Here is a 17717-nt window from a genome sequence, read left to right as displayed (position 1 = left end):
GGAGGCAGTTTTTACTAGATGACACAGACTGAACCTCTGAGAAAGCTATCTTCTGTTTACCAAGCCTAGGCAATTCCATGTAAGAATTGAGTGTAGCTCAACTTCACATACACAATGGGAACATATAGTAATCTACTCCTGATATACTGTACTTCTCAGGGGGGAAGCAATATCATGCAATTCAGATTGCATGAGTAGTATAGGAAAGGCAAAGGTTGATATGGTCCTGTCTACAGCTTGAAGTTTGTTGTATGTGGGAGCTAAATTATAGACAACGATTTCTTTTTCTCTTCTAGACTTTGCTGATCCATCTGAGGATGACCAGGCAAATGCTCTGGGATTTCAGTTCTTATCAGGTTCAAAAATCACTCTTCTTGCTTCAAAAACATCACGTAAGTGCTATTAAAATGTAGAAGTCTGTAGTCTTGTAAAACATAGTAGATAATAAGTTAATTGGATAGTGTGTGAGCAAACTGAGAATCATACAAAAATGACTAATTATTTGCACAGGAACTTAAAAGTTTTCACTGATCATGTCTTGGCATCCCCTGTCAAATATCTAATAATATTGCTAATGTAGTCACAAAATCTTGAAATGAAGCAAAAAACATACTCAGAATATACTATACAGTCACTGGAGAACTTGTTTTTTCTTTTGTTGTTATTTTAGCAATATTTAAAATCAGGAATTAATACTGTCACTGTGATCATGTAGAAAAACAAACGAACAAAAAAGCCTACCTCTTTTCCTCAAATGTATTTCAAGATCTCTGTTTGGAAGTCATCTACTGGAATTTGTAAGAAGGACTACAAATCTGATTTCTGACTGTCCACTGACTTTCAATAATGCTAGATTTAATTAGGCATCTAACCCTATTCAGGTGCATCTCTAAGTAAATGCCTGTATCAGTAATTACCCGTAAATCGCTAAATTTAGGGCTATGGATTCAACCATGTTGATTCTGTACTTCTTACCATGTTTATGGAATGTGTGAAGATGCATGTAGATATGCTGTTACCTTGTGCAGCATCTAGTGTACAGGACAGTTAGTGAATTAAGTAGTCATGTTTCAATGATCTCTGTGTTTGTGCTCTTTTTAAATTAAAGTAAGTCAGCTTTCATAATTTTGGAGAGTTACAGTCTTGCATTGCTACTCATCTTGCTAAACTCCCTTGTATGTGTGGGAACAAAATCAATTCAGTTATGTTTAGTACTTTCAGTGCCAGTAAAGCAGAAATTCTTCAGTTAATACAGCAGACTGAGAAATTGAAAAGCTAAAATACCAACCACACGTTGCAAGGAGTTCAAATGGAACATTGTTTGAATGCTCTATGAAAACTATTTTGAGTAAGTGAAAAATTAGAGGCTAGTTTGATCAGAAATTCTTTCAACACGAAAATAATCTTCCTCAGTGTGTTTTCAAAATGTAGAATTCATGATTGGTTATATAAATGACGATGATGTCAACTGCATGCTATGAAATAATACTTAATGCTCTTTATAATGTAGTCAAATGTGTTACATGCAGAAACCAGCTGGAAAATAATTATTAAAGGCCTTTCTTTGTACCAAACATCACTTTACATTTCTAAGGCTCAAATGCATTTGCATTAGTTGCTATGCACTGTTTGTGTGCTGTTTCATTGTTAGTTTGTTTTTGACATTTGTTTGAATAGACAGTAGGTTTCAAAAAGTTTGAACTGGCTGGACATACAACGATAGTTTCTAGAAACCGAAGAATTAAAAGGATTTCTAAGTAACTTCTTTTTATGGATTACCATTTAAACCTCTTATTTGAATTATTGCAAAATCTGATGGTACTGTGCAAGGGGAAAAATTTATCTATGTAATGAATATATTTCAACTTCTAGTGAGGTTATAACTTCTAGTTTCTTCATACAAACCCTCAAGTTTTTCCTACAGGTTTCTTTAGTCACTCGCTAAGAATGACGCTTGCAGTCTTAATATAAACTTTCCCACACTACTTTACTTGTTCATTTCACAAAGGAGATTCAAACAACTTTTTCTCTTAGTGTGACTACTCATTTATCTTGTCTGGGAATCTTTGGAAAACAAATGAGTTACGTGATGCCTACTTTCATGTAGTGGTCTGTTTCCAGCATTTCCACATGCACTGGATTGAATTGGTTATGGAATTTCTCGGCATGGGGCACGTATGGGGGTTGCACAGAATATCCATAATCCAAAAACATGCCTTGGTAGACTTTTATAGCATTAGAATTACTGTGCTTGAGTAGGCAGACCCTATGCAGGACTAATAAATGTGGATGAAGTTGTATTTGGGAGGTACTGTTATTTTGCTACCGAAATAATACTGCTGAGTTTTTTACTTGATAAAAGTGATTGTGTGGCACAGTCATTGTGGAAAGGTTCTTCAGAAAGAAAATTGTATATGTGGATAAATAGTGGTAGAAAAAAAATATAAATCATTGGAGCTGGTTGACCCTTGTTCCTTTTTTTCCATGAAAGAAGTTAGTATTGGACAACAGGCACATCTTTGCCATATTCCTTTTTGAATAGACCTTAAGTTCTGGATGGGAAAGGCTGCACGCAGAAGTGAAAGTCTCCAGGTTGGGTTGGGTTTCTGAAGCTGCAGACAAAAATGACATCTGTATTCACATTTGTTTTAATTAACTAATCCATTTTAAACAGCGTAGGAATTGAAGATGTTACTTCAGCTTGTCAAAATGTCTGCTCTAAAGACACCCAGAATCAAGTTCTTTTTCAGTTAGAAGTTAAAATGAACTTTGTGTAGATTAAAGTTTTAATATTTTTGTTGAAATGTCTTTGAAATTGGTTTTAATCAAAGGGTAAAGAAGAATTAACTGCTGCTCGTAATTGTTTTTTCCTCATGCCAAGGGCTTCCTAGCTGAAAAGCAAACTGAATCTTCCAGGCTTCTTGCAGATAAACTACTGGCAGGGCAACTAATCATGCTTATTGCTGGGTGAACTAGTATGCTGTGATGTTTAAGCCATTGTTACCTATTAATGATCCTCTGAGTCTTCCGCTTTTCTGTTTGAGAGAATTTCTGAAAATAATCAATTGTAAATTCTCTGTAAGAAATCTTCTTATTTTTACCAAAAACCTGACACAAATAGGTTAACTATTATAAAAGTTTTTTTTCTATTTTCCATTTCTATTTTTCTCAACATTAAAGCACATACTTAGTACATCTAAGGAATCTCACTTTCCTACAGCTTCTAAATGTAATTTGTCTTTCTTTTTGAGTGCTGGAAGGTCATGTAAAGCAAATGATTACTCAGGTCATGGTAAAATTAGATTTTGTTTGTATTGACTAACAAACAGTACGTGGAATCTAAATTTGCTTTTTGAAGGAAATTATTTTTATCAATTTTAATCATTAATGTATTAGACATGTCAATTATGTGTGGAATGTCTGTAGATTTGGTCTGAAAACATCTGAGCTAACTTCCCTTAAGGAAAAATCACTTAAGGCAAAGTATGATAATAAATTGAACTAAATCCAGCCATTACATTGAGAGTATTTAAAAATATGGGTATTAGGTTGAATGTTATCTTTAGCAGATGGTGTTCTTTTCTTTAACAGACATGTTTTTAAATAAAACTTGCTTCTTTCCTCTTACACTGTAAACAGAATTTGTCATTTTCTATTCAGTGAAATGTGTATCCTGGGAAGGATGCCAGTGGTAATGTCAAACAATTTGAAATACTGATGTTGAGAAAAATTTAAATAGTGCATTCAACTTCTAAAGAATTTTGCTTCGTTTGATATACTGTGTTCCTTATTGATGAGACTGAAAAGAAGAATTTTGTATCAAAAAACTTCAACTCTGCTTCTTCATAGTTGATTTTTTGTCTTTCCCTTCGGATAACATTTATAGATAACGCCAAGAAATAAAATACTGTTAGAAAATGTATAAAAATGTATCTGACAAAAAAAAAAAGAGATACAATTATCCACAACCATTTTTCTTTCAATATTTAATTAATTCTCATATCCTGAAATCGGAAAACAGAACTACACAAAAATGGAGTAGAAACAGAACTCACCCCATTCTTCTGATAACTTGAAATTCACTAAAATGTGATAATGAATGAACTTGGGATAGAGAACGCTAACAGAATCTGTGTGTTTTTTCATTTCAATTGTATTAACATTTTCTACACTAAGCTACATTAACAAAACTATATTGTATATTGGATTGATAAGACACTGATTAATACTATCTGTTAGAGTGAAGCATAGCACTAAGAAAACCAAATATTGTTATCTGTGACTACAGAGTGAGTAACAGATCCCTACTGGAAGATATCATAGGAAATAGAGATGTAATAAAAGTTATATTAGTGAATGTATTGTCCAAGAACTCAAGATCTATGTTTCCAAAAGGCATTCAAGATTTTATGTGGAATGTAGTTGGTTTGATAAAACTGTTATCAGTTGCTGAGGATGCTGTGCTTCTCTCATGATCCAAAGTGAATCGAGCCTGCCTCTGCCTCCAGGCCCAGAAAAACTTGTTAAGGCTGCATTATGCCAGGGAATGCAGGCAGCCTGTTGTTAGGTCTTAATATCATCCAGTAATTCTCATTTCTTTATTGTAGTAGTTCATAGTTATTTGTGCTTTGTAAACAGGCCAATGGTACAGGACAGAAGTTTCTTTAATGCTAGTGAGCACATATCTTCTGTGAAAATCCCTATTACAGACTTTGCATTTATAAAGTTAGTTAAATTCCTATGTATTATTTATGTTGTATAGTGAATATATATGGCTTAAATGTATGTATTGTAAGTCTTGTACTTGTTCTTCTTTTCGAAGAACGATACAGGATCCAGAGTGATCAACTGGAAGACCTTTGGCTAATAACAAAGGAATTAACACTGAGACTGGAAGAACATTTCAAAAAGCAAAATTGCAAAGACTTTGCTTGTACGTTTTCCGGCTCTGTTCCTCTGCAAGAGTACTTTGAACTAATTGATCGGCATTTCGAGGTATGTCACACAGCATATGAATAGCTGCTGCTGTCGTCCAAGTTCAAGATTATTTGTTATGGTTAAGAACAATCCATTTAAAACTGTGATCACAGACACACAAAAATTAAAATGTGAAGATGTATTTGAGATAATGACTTTTTTTCCAGCACTGGGTATTTCTTAAAATTATGAGTTGTACCTTTACTCTCAAATGATCTGATGCTCCATCCCTTTTTTGGCTGGCTGAAGGAGCTGAACTTGTTCAGCCTATGGCTCCAGAGAGACCTCATTCAGACCTTGCAGTTCTTAAAGGGAGCTCATAAACAAGAGGGAGATGAACTTCTTACAGAGTCTGACAGTGACAGGGCAAGGTGGAATGGTTTTAAACTAAAAGAGGAGAGATTTAGATTAGATGTTAGGAAGAAATTTTTTACTCATAGCATGGAGAGACATTGAAACAAGTTGCTCAGAGAAGCTGTGAATGCCTCATCCCTGGAGCTGTTTGAGGCCAGGTTGGATGGGGTCCTGGGCAGCTTGGTCTAGTGAGTGGCAACCCTGCCCATGGCAGGGTTTGGAACTAGATGATCTTTAATGTCCCTTCCAACCCAAGCCATTCTATGATTGTGTGTTTCTCTGATTCTAGTTATAGCATGTTAGCTATACAAATGATATTATTTTGAAGACTGCAGTTTCTGTAAGGGACTTGCTTGTTTTAGAGGTTTGTAACAGAAAATATGAAGCTGGTTATAAAGATAAAACAGAAATTTTTTATTACCTGGGCATTTAATATATGATGTTCAATGTTTTATGAATGTTTCAAGAAAGCTGGTTGCTGTACCTGATAAATAAGAAAATAAAGATGATTTCATTTGAGTTGAATTCAGTCAGTGCAGATTTTATTGCTTTTATTCATGCTTAGAGGAATAACCATTTATTTCTTACAGTAATAACAAGCCTAGTCCACTGTATGTGTGTGTCATATAATATATGAATATGAGGAGAAATCCTGAGATTCTGGTGGTGAAATTTCTTTCTTATTGATAGGCTCTTTGACAAGATACTTATGCATTAATACATACTATATTGGCTGTTGGAAATTATTCTTGACTTAAGTAGCAAATAGTGATCCCTGAAAGTGCTAGTAAGTTTCACGAGGAGTATAAAATTAACCACACCAATGGTATTTGAATGAATAATTGCTCTCAAGAATTTTACTGTTTCTCATTTCATTTTGACTGGACATATGAAATGCACATAACCCTTAATCTGAATTATTGAATATGTTTTAATTGCAGCTACGCTTGAATGCTGAAAAATTTCAGGAGCTGTTGTCTGAAAGGGCCATACAATTCAGAGCTATTGAGCGACGATTGCTGACACGATTTAAAGATAAAACTCCTGCTCCTCTTCAACATCTGGACACCTTGCTAGAAGGAACGTTCAGAGAGGTCAGTACAGTTTGATTACGAACATAATCTTTCTTTATTTTGTTGGTAAAACTTAGCTTCAAGCATATAAGCTATGCTTTCCTGGTTATGTGTACTATACAAGAGTCCAAGGAGCAGTAATTTGTTTAACTTAATATTCCCTGTAAGTTTCCAGATGATTTGCAATAGTTTTATTTAATCTGTTGCCACAAAATTGTTGCTGCTGGGTCACACCAGCTTGATAACACATCACTCTTCCCTAGCTGATGTTGGTAGTGTAAATATTTTATAGTTCATGTGAAAGTATTTTATAGTTCATAGCTTATGTAAATATTTTATGGTGCTGGTGGAATGGTTTGGCTGGTGTAACATTCACAACAAATTTGTCTGAGGCTGTCCATGTCCTTCTGCATGGGGCTTTTATGTTCTTATGATTTCAAAACGCAATCACCATAGAATAACGATGCTTAAAAGGAAAAGAAAAAGATAATAAAAGTATTCCTAAACCATCCTCATGCTGGAAGTACAAGTACATGACAAAGAAGAAAACTGTTTTCTCCCCTTCTCCTGCGTCAACTCCACATCGCTTAAGGAAGAATAGTTTTAATGTCTGCTCTAATGGAGCTGTTCTGTAAATTAGAGAAAAAGTGCCTTTCCTTTTGTGATTGGACATAAGAGAAACACAGTGTTTGCATCTTTACTGTTAATGAGTTAACTATGAGATGATTTTTAAAACTTTTTATGTTGCAAAATACTTTGTCTTGTTAACACACAGATGATTTTTTTAACGCTTTGAAATGGCACAACTAAATAATCCCTACAGATAAACAGAAGTGGGTCTGTTGAGTTTACTTTTGCTGTGTGGAAATGTTATTTTTAAACTTAAAACCAATTGGGAAGAAATTTCCATTTATTATGAATATCTCTGTTTTGAGTACTGTTTGTTTCACTTGGTCTGTAGGACTTGAACTCTATGTGCTGCTTTCTTAATAGAATTACTATTATATATACATGTTTGTGTATCTACATACACAAACATATACACACGTGTACACACACACACACACACGTATATTGAAGCTATAGTGGTGTAATCTCTTCTGGTCTGGCCTGATAGAAAGGTATCTCTTTCTGCTTCCTTTATTTCTTTAAATGAGAACAGTCATACAGAAAATGTATAGCAGTTTTTCTAGTAGAAATATTAGGAGCCATAGTTTTCGTCTTCACAATAAGGGATAAAGATACAAGCAGGCACAGGTGTGTGCAGTGATGAAAGGTTTTCTTTATTTTTATTCCTTACTCCTTTTTAGTATTTTCTCCTAGAATTTGTCTTTATGAATTGATGTATATCCAAGTAGGTTTGAATGAGTATTACAGCAGTTAAATAACAATGTACAGTGTTCTATTTTGAAAGGAAAAGATATTGTATATGTAGTAATTATGTATAGTAGAAAAACAGAAGTGTCATTACTGTGTTAAGACTGATTTGAAGGAAGACCATGTGAAAATCATTGAAAATAAATAGATATTTACGTGCCTGTGAATGATGAATTGTTAAACTCTGGTTTAAAACAAAATTACTGGTGCAATTTGCTCTTACCATGCTATTAGCTCTTGTTCTAAAAAAAAAAAGTTTAGTTGGATAAATTTGTAAGTAGTTGAAGTAGTTGAGATTACATAGATGTTTTTTGATTTAAAGGACTTTGCTGAAATTTCATATTCAAATTTTATGGTAGCTGTTGCAAAAATATGTACTTTTTATGTAACGTTGACTTAGTAGAGACTCGTTATTTCTTGAAAGTGTAATTGAATGATCTTTAATCTCTCCAATGTGTTTTCTGTGATATCAAAAAAAATCATAATTTGGCAGTAGCCTCAGGTACTTGCCTTGGAATTATAACTTTCATGTGTTGACTCTTGACATGTGTTATTGGGATTTCCAGGTACAAGCTGGAATTAACAATAAGGATTCTAAGAATCAGATGATTCCATTATTTTGACTCACATGGATTTTTAACCCAACCAGTCTAAGTAGTACTAGATACATTTAGATGTAAGCTGTCTAACTCAGTAACAGTGTTCAAAAGGTTTGTGCCTTTATATTCTTTTATGAAAGAAGAGAAGGGATAGATATGAAATGTGGGGGTGGAGTTCTAGGGCACTAACTGTTGCTTAGCCAAGTTGAAGTAGTTGAACTGTTCAATCTTGTCTCAGTATATTTAAAGTTAAAAAAAAAAGTGATGACAAAGCAAGCTTCTCTATGTTGCATTGTGCTAGAACAAAACGAAGGAAAATTAAAACAAATCATGAAGCAGATAGGTTTATCTTGTATTGTCATGCTTCCATCATGTGTAATAAACCTTAGCTTCCTTCCCGTTCTTTTTTGCCACTGTTGCACAATGCCATAGATCATCCCATGTTCTAAGGCTTATTCATCACCCCTCTTTAAAACTTCTATTTTGTGTTTTTTAATACTGAAATATCAACTTTTTCTCCATCATCAGTGACAATTTGTGTGCTAATTGTCTAGCCAGTGCAGTAGCCATCCAGACAAGATGGATGATGCCAGAATTCTTGACCTTGGCTCAGTGGAATAACTAATAATGTCTCTCTACACTCCCAGTCTGCTGATTTAGAAAAATATTTAGGAACTTAAAGACTTATGGATCTTCCCTTTAAAATTTAATAGTGGTTGTTGGAAACAACAAGTACATGAACTAGGAATAGACTGTCACGACAAGTCTTGACGTATGGTCAACACAGTTGTGCAAATTGGAAAACTAGGCTTCGTAATTGAATGGATCCTTATTTTTTGATTGATTTTTCTTTATTTAAGGTACTGATTTGTTTTCTTCTATTATCTTTTTAATTTATGTTGTTACTGAAAAGCTTGCCTCAGAAATACTTGGCTGCAAGCAGCATAAAAATAACTTTCAGTGTAATTTTCAGACACTGTCCTGTAAACAGCCAGATGTCTAGTTCATTTAGCTTTCCTTAGTATATAGCCTGTATCTGTATCTTGCATCTTTAGAAATCTGCTTATCAATTGTAGCTTGTAAAATCCATGCATAAAGGATATTTTCATTTAAAACATCTGTTGTGTGAAATGAGAACAAAGTATCCAAGAGTCCTCCAATCTTTGGAGAGGTGAGCGTAGGTTAGTATTTATAGTGAATAGGAAAAAATACATAAGTGCTAAAGATTAATTTCAGCGTTGATTCCTTTATCTGTTCTCCCTTCAGCTTTCCTGTATTGCTTTTTTTATTAATATAGCTATCAACACTGGAAAGTCAGTGAATCTCTTAGAATTGGTCAACAGATTGAACTGCTTCCAGTCAGAGATACCGTGAATTGCCATTTAGAGTAAAGAGAGTAATTCCATCAAGAAAATCCATTTGAATTCTTTACACTGAAGAAAACTGTATAGGAATTTGTCACCAGTGCCCAAGAAAGCTTTATTCACATGTAAGAGTTCCTCTTCTCCTTGAGATATATGAGATCTAACCTGTTCTTCAGACATGCTGTTTTGATCTGTTATTCTTTGGACTTGGTTCCAAACTCACCTGATTAGATTGTCTCCCATTTTTTTTGGCTTAGGGAATTGGAAGTCCTCAAGGCTAGTGACACTGTGGTTTGAGGCTGTTAACTGCTAGATGCCTTAATTCCTTTTGATATTTCCATAGCAGTTTCAGCGCAAGAATGAGGAGTATATCAAAGGTAAACTCCACATTTAGGAAGGCAAAAGCCAATATATAGGCAGTAATAGAAAAGGATATACTTGTGTATGTATGTGTACATATACATAATTTATCATATATTTAGTCTTCAGAATTGTTCCTGAATGTCTTTTCAATATCATATATCATATAAGTGAGAGCCAGCATTTTAGTTCCATGACAGCTGATTGCAGCAGTACCTAATGTGCTAAAGAAATGAATAAACATCTTCCTGTTTCTCTCCATGCTTCACATCCATCTACTGATTTCATAACCTAGGCTCTTAATCTCTGATCTGCTATAGAGGTGTAACACTAAATAAGTATGGGCATTAAGTATATACACGTATTTAGCTCAACATAATTTTATCCTCTGTTAAAAGTGCCAGTGCTGTTTCTGCAGTATTTTAACACTTGCAGTGCATAGAACACTTCGATTTTTAGTGACTTGTGGTCAGTAGCAAATAAAACTCATTATGTTCTATTCACTAAAGCACGCTTAGAGTGTCATTAGAGGTCCATTAACTCTTTGTTCAAGCCCCTTAGCTCCTTTCCTTGTTTATTAATTGGTTGATAAAAATCTCAAAACTGATTTTTAGTGATTGATTATTCACTCTAGAGTTTCACTTCTGACACACATGGCCTCAGGAACTCAACATTTTGAGAATGATTCATTGCTTGATTAGTAAGGACTTTACCTCAAAGCAAAACCATTAGGGTTTATCATGCGTGACTCAAAGGCTATATATCACACCCACTCCTGTAGTAGTCATTTTCCCCAGATAATGTCAGTGAGAACTGCACCCATGGTATAAATTAGCTCTTTTTGCCTTGAATAAATATGCTGTTCTTTGAAGGAGTTACTTTTAACTTCTCATTTTGTAGCTGTTTCTGCTAATGTAGTTGTGTTGTGTTTTTTTTTTTTCATGACCACTAAAGATAGCTTATTGGCTTTTACATGTAATTAAAATTCTCTATTTTACTGGTGTTCGAACAGTCTTATGTATCTGTTTCTCTAAGACTTATTTTGTACTATGAAGGCTCCTTTTTATTTGAAGATGTATTCCAAATCTGTCATAAAGTAGTTAACTTGGGATGTGTTTGAGATTACTGGTGCAACTCTTCTGTATTTCAGTCTGTGGTAGCAATTATTTGCTTCAGTGAGGGACAGTCTTCACATAAGATCAACTAGTTTATGGGACAAACAGGTAAAACTGATGCTACTGTCTTCATCAGTCCTCATTGCCCTTCCTGAGGGAGGCTTAAAGACCCATGTAAAAGGCTGCCACTGTCACAAGAAGAAAGAGTTGGAAGTAAAAAATCTCTGTGTATGTAGCTGAGGCACAGAGCACCTCACCTAGGGTCTTCTGAGCTGCATTCAGCCCAACTGTCATGTCACATTCTCAGCAAAAAAGGGTTTCAGCTTCGCTCAGCCATGTCTACTGAATTTCCCCCCCTGAACTGCTGAATAGCCTGATTTGGAAACTCTCTTCTCCATTCAAATCATCAAAGGGCCAGAGGTGAATTCACCTCCCACCACTGGTCTTGGTCTTATTTTAGAGTTGTTGTCAGAGGATTCCTCAAACTTTGATTCAGTCCTCAGGGATACAGCCAGATTGTATCTTCTTGGTATATAAAGGCAGTGGCAAGAAGGGATTCATCTAATTCACTTTTCCTTAACTAGTGCTTTTTTCAATGGGAAAAATACTATTTTTGCAAGGCTGTGTATTCTATCTTCAGCCTAATGTGATGCAGGCCATACATCCCTTGTGAGATGAGATCCCTCATCTCTCTAGGGACAGAAAGGACCTATGAACACTTGAATAACTGAAAATGGAACCAGTGGGCCACAATTCCCAAGATAAACAAATACAGATGTCTTATTTATTTGAAATGAATCTTTATAGCATCTTTTAATTTGAGATATTGGATACCTTTGCTGAAGCTTAAAGTATTGCCAGACTGTCTCACTGGAAGAAATATACTCTATAGGCAAGCAAGGAATTGTTATGCAAGTAGCATAAGCAAAACTTGAATAAAAAACTGCATGCCATCTTCATAGAAAGATGGAAACTCCTCTTATTTCATGCTTCTCAGTAATTTTTCTTTATTAGCCCTATAATTCTGTGGTACAGTAGCAACTGAGTCATAAAAGCATTAGAGCTGGAAACAACTAGTTATTGTACGTGGTGAAAGATGTAATGGCTTTGCAAGTTTGCATACATGGTCTTTGTGAAATAGCCCATTTAAATTTGGTTACCCAGATGTGATTGTGAAAGCACAGTTTCTGTGCCTTCAGGTAGTTGAAATAACATAGCAAACTAGATCATTTTCTGCTATAGCTTACAGTAAGTTATACCAATTTATTTGATTTACAGCAGATGATAATTGCACATTGTGGTTGGATGACAAGTACATGTTAGTTTCAATTTCTTGCTATGTAAGAGACTTTAATACTCAGATTTAGTGAAATGTTCTTTATGCTTGTGTTCATTGTTATCAATTTATATGTTTACTATACCAATGACTGACTGTATGATAAAGAAGAGAGAGAGAGTACTGTGTAATTTAATAGTATTTTACTCCAAACTCTGGTTTAAGTAAAGATGCAAGATACACACTGAAGACAATTAAAAAAACATGCCTGAAAAACAAAACTTCTTTTGCAAAACTGGGAAATAAATGAGGGCTGAAGTGTGTGAAGTATTTAGCCATCTAATGCTTGAAGATCTTGATGTTAGTTCTGAACTGGAGTTGGTTATTTTCCTATTTTTTTTTAGTGTAAGCCCAGCAGGACCAAGCTATTTTGTCAGCTAACTCAATCTGAAATCATTTTACATCAAGTCCTACAATGACTTTTTCCCATTAATGCGCAGAGAACAAGCATCTTAATTACTATTCTGTTGACCTTAGGCACTCTGACAGGTGACATAAATGACATTTCACTTTGTCATTGATGATGGCTATCCCAGAATGACTCATATGAATCATGCTCTTGACTGATGTCAGTGGACCTCCAGTCATTCGCAGTGCCTGACTCCCACTCCAGAGTATGTCATGCTGCTTACGTGCTCCTTGTGCTTCCACATAGTTAGTATTTATATACTGTGAAGCCTTTAATTATTCTAGTAGAATAATAGTGGATAATTGAAGCCAGTGTGAAAAAGAAAAAGTGTCTAATGCAAAAAGGTGTAATGAAGTGAAGGGGTCAGAAGTCAGGAAGCAAGAAGACAGTAAAGATGAGTATCATAACTTTATAGGCATCATGTTAAGGTTTTTATTAAGTAAAATGTTCCATCACCATGGCTTACCTTTAGCTCTTTGAAGTCTTGTGGTTGCCAGTTTCTTGGTGTAATATTGGTAATTTGGTGTGGATAGAGCTTTGGAGTTATTTAGACATTGTAAAGTTAAGCATCTGCTTGAGCTCTTTGTTGGATGAAGGACCAGCTTGCTCAGATGCTGAGATGGTAAGCTTTGGCTGCAAGTGCTATTCATCTTTTTTTGCTAGACAACTATTGGTCAACCTAGAAAACATTTTGTGTGAGTGCTGGAGGCTGTTTGCTGGTCTCAATTCTTACGACAGGATGGAGAGATGGAAAAAGAAGCATTATGCATCAAAGGAACTGGATGTCTTAAAATGTATTTTTAAAGGAATAGTTCCCTTTCCCTTTAGGAAATCTGAAAGCACTTGGTACAGATAACATATTTTTATCTCATTCATTGTTTATACACTTTGCACCAATCTACTTATTAAAACCCAAAGCCTATTAAAGGCCTTTGAATTCAGAGTCTTTCATGTTACAATGTGTCTATTTACTGCCTTCAGTAGGCTTGTAATATATTTAGCTTGACGAGGTTAACAAGCATACCTTGGAGTGTTACTTTTATTTTCTGTTCTGTGGCACTTAACAAAATCCCATTATACAATTAAGTAGTATTATAATGCTAAAATGTTAATTTGTTCTGCATTCCGTTAAAATTGAATTTTTTTTTTCTTGTGCACCAGTCCATGAGTTTTGTACAAAACCTATAATTTAAGCACTACACCATAGAAATGCCCTAAATTAGTAACCTTTTGCCTTTGGTACCTTAATTACATGTCATTATTTAGTACTTAAAGAGCAACCTCTAGCTATTGGTTAAATATTTGCTAGCTAATTAGATTTGTCATGTTAAAGAAAACAGTAGCCCTTACCTCTGTCCTAATTTGAATTGGGGCTTCAGAGTTTTGAGAAAATGCTTTTTTTTCCCATGCTTTCCTGGAGAAAAACTGAACTTTTTGCATTTTCCATGTGGTTTTGTTTTGTTGTTTTGTTTCCTATTTAGTGAGTGTGTTGTCATGCGTTAGCTATCTATTTCTTCTCAATAAGCACCTGAAAATACAAATTTAATATTTGTATTTTAGAGAGGGCTGGTCTCAATATGTTATGTGTCTTCTGGGTATGTTTACTTCTCCCAGTTTTTATGAGCATCTGATACACTCAATTTCTTTTCTTTGTATTGTGGAAACAAACACAAAGCAGAATATATTTTGACTACTATTATCTGTCTTTCAGATTTTTATTTTTTTTTACCTACTAGTGGAAACAAGTGTGTGTTGTTTGATCAGATTCATAAGGAATACAATTCATCAGAACATCTGCTAAGCTATTTTCTGACATGCATGAGGATTGTCTTTCTCCTATTATTTTTTAATGGGATGTGGGAAATGTACAATGCAAAAATTATGAACAATTTGTAGTTTGACTTTATCTTCAGTATTTTATTTATGTGCTCTGGGTTGCGTTATTTTTGCATTTTATTGTTCTATCTTTTTCTGTTTTATTTCCTTTGTGTGAAAGCATATGAATGTGTCGTAGTTTATGGTTGCAGTTAGATAGGATTCTATGATGTGAAATACCTGTGATACTCAATATATATCTTACATCATTTCCTACTCTGAGGTCCACAGAAAAAAGTAGTGGAAGCTTGTCTACAGTAGGTTCTGTTTGATTTGTCTCCTAGCCAGTCATTCAGATCAATATTTCCCCTTACTCTTATCTAGCTCTTAATTTGTTGTCTGCACTGTCCATTTGTTTTTGGAAGCCTAATAGTATCCAAATAGTTTCTTCATCATTTCTTCACATTTGTTTTATTACGTTGCAGGTTAAAAATTGAAGAGATTGGCACTGTTACAAATTGAAGTTCAGTTCTCCATTTATATTCGTTGTTGTAATGTCACTCAACTTTTATTTTTAAAAATCCGTTGGAGACAAATGGAGAAATTTATGCTGATACAAGTCTTCAGTTTGCTCACGTTTTTCTTCTGTGGGAAGTCCATTTATGGAACAGGGAAACAGCTGATCTGTAGTGTATAACTTTGTTACTATGAAAAGCACTTTTCATTTCTGAAAATGTATAATTTGATTTTTCTTGGGGTAGGGATCGTGGTGAGGAATGCCAGTAGTGCACTTATAGAGAAACTTGTTGGCTGACCGGTCTTGGGCTAAGTAGTTTATTCCATGAAGTAGGTAGTTCCTCTGATAACTTGTTTTCACACTTCCTGTATGTATTTACTTTGTCCTTTATAGATTCTAAACCTGAAAGCTCTGAAATCATTACTTCACTATTCATGCGTGGGTATGAGTGATTTGTTGATTATTGACTGCATTTATTCATGTTTTCAAATTCAACTAGGCAATCTGTAAAGGCAGTGGCTGTCCAAGAGGCTCAGCTCTTTGGAGAGAAAAAAAAGTGCTCTATGGAAACTTTTCCCTTAGAGGAGTTTTGAGATTTATGTGGATTACAGAGTTGTAAGAAGGGTCATTCCTTAATTTTCTTTCCGAACAAAAATGCCAAGACACAATTTTAGCAGGTAATAATAAAAATTGAAAACTGTTTTGTGTTCTGGGAGTGGTGCCAACATATCTGTACTTGCAACTCCCAGGACAGGTCTAAGAGTGAAAGCTTTTCCTCATTGCCCTCAGAAGACTGCTAGAAACAAGCCTGTGACATTACTGTTCCATTGCATCTGTGTTATTTACTTCCCATTTGCATTATTTTCTTTAGAAGTTTATGGTCAATGCAAGGAGGGGAAGAGGAAAGTCATAACCCTTTGTTTTGATCACAGGTGCATTTTTCTAATAGGAAGTCACGTTTCATTTGACGTGTGGGATGTTTGAATGATTCTGTAATAGATCCTCAGCCAGAATAAATTATGGGAGTTAATATCTCTGACTGTGAACACAAACTGGGATCTCTTTTCTAGCCCAGGTAAGTTTTCTTCAGGTTCTTTTAGTGAAACAACTCAGATTTAAAGATTTCCTAAATGGTTATGACTTTCTGAAGAGATTCAAAGTCTTATTTTATTCGTTGAAGCAACTTATGCTGTCTCTTGACATTTTACTATTTGAGCAAACTGATCAAATGGAGAATTTCTGTGTATATATTGCTTTTTTGGAATCAATGTGCTTATCAGACAAGGGATTTTTAAAATGAAGTGTGCAAGTCCAGAGTTTCCTAATCTATATTCCAGAAGACTCTTTAGTGCCTTACAGAGACATTAATTTGTTGCAGCTTTATTGTGAGCAGTGTTGATCACACTGTAAGCCTCTTTGATGCTGCACTGCTGCAAGGGCTCTGTCTTTGAAAATAAGGCATTACTGAGAGAACTGAATATAAATTTAAAGATGGAAATTGTAGTTTGAAAAATTGGTGGGCTGCAAACCTGTATTTTCACAATAAATAAATAGAGATTCGTCGTCTTTTTATTTTACTCTATTTTTTGCATTACATACGGAACAATGCTACTTTCAGTTGAAAAGTGGGTTGTTCCAGCAGAGTGCAGCAAAAGACAATATGTAAATTGTAAATGTGTAAATATGTTTAGTTTTTTTCTCAAGAGATTATATGCTGTTTAAAAAAAAAAAAGGGGGGGGAAGAATTTAGATAAAAGGAGTTTGTAATACATAAAATACTAGATAAAACATGGAGAATCTGCTTAAAAAGATTGCAGTTTAGTAAGATCTTTCTGCACATTTTTCCTTTTGCAATTGTGAGACTTAGACTTTGCTAGAAAAAAAATTAAACATTGAATTATATAGAGAGAACTATTAAGAACTTCTAAGCATGAGTGGTAAATAGAAGCAGAGCTTTCATGTTTGGTAGCTAAATGCTATTGTCTATCTGAAGCTGGACTGTAAACTTGTAGAAATATTAAGATTATAAATCAGGCATTTTTCCCCTCTTCCCATTGCCCATACTTGGGGAAATAGACTACACTGCCTTTCATAATTTTAGCTGCTGTCTTTTCCACCCCTTACTTAACTGCTTAGAATTTACTAAGTCTTATTTTTGGCCTTTGTTTCACCATAACATACAAAAATTTCCTTTAGCCTTTAGAAGACTTAGTTTAAGTGACACAATTACGAAAAGATTATATAGTTACCTTCTCCCTCAAAAATGTAAATAAGAGTAAGTGTGAGAATATTTGGTTGTGGGTAATATATACAATTTAAGTCAGCCTTCTAGTTTACTCTTGGGGAAAATTTCCAATGACACAAAAGGCTCCTTCCTTGTTCCTTATGTGTCTGCACGTTTAAAGTCACTTTAAGATATTT

The 17717-nt window shown here is 34.6% G+C and overlaps 1 protein-coding gene across 8 annotated transcripts in view; it reads left to right on the top strand.

Annotated features, from left to right (window-relative positions):
• Positions 1-17717, top strand: part of BBS9 (Bardet-Biedl syndrome 9) — a 276456-nt gene that overhangs the window by 69722 nt on the left and 189017 nt on the right. For all 8 annotated transcript variants that reach the window (XR_014884013.1, XR_014884014.1, XM_085226608.1 and 5 more), the window contains 3 exons: positions 297-392; positions 4823-4995; positions 6273-6425. Coding sequence is in view for 6 of the 8 variants with exons in the window: in XM_085226608.1 (XP_085082734.1) it covers positions 297-392; positions 4823-4995; positions 6273-6425 (422 nt within the window). In the remaining 2 variants the exon portion in view is untranslated. The remainder of the gene's footprint in view (positions 1-296; positions 393-4822; positions 4996-6272; positions 6426-17717) is intronic.

This window comes from Meleagris gallopavo, chromosome 6 (genome assembly GCF_905368555.1).
Source record: "Meleagris gallopavo chromosome 6, MGAL_WU_HG_1.1, whole genome shotgun sequence".
In the NCBI taxonomy this organism is placed as follows: Eukaryota; Metazoa; Chordata; class Aves; order Galliformes; family Phasianidae; genus Meleagris; species Meleagris gallopavo.
The sequence above is the reverse complement of the archived record's forward strand: the minus strand, read 5'-3'. Positions and strand labels throughout refer to the sequence as shown.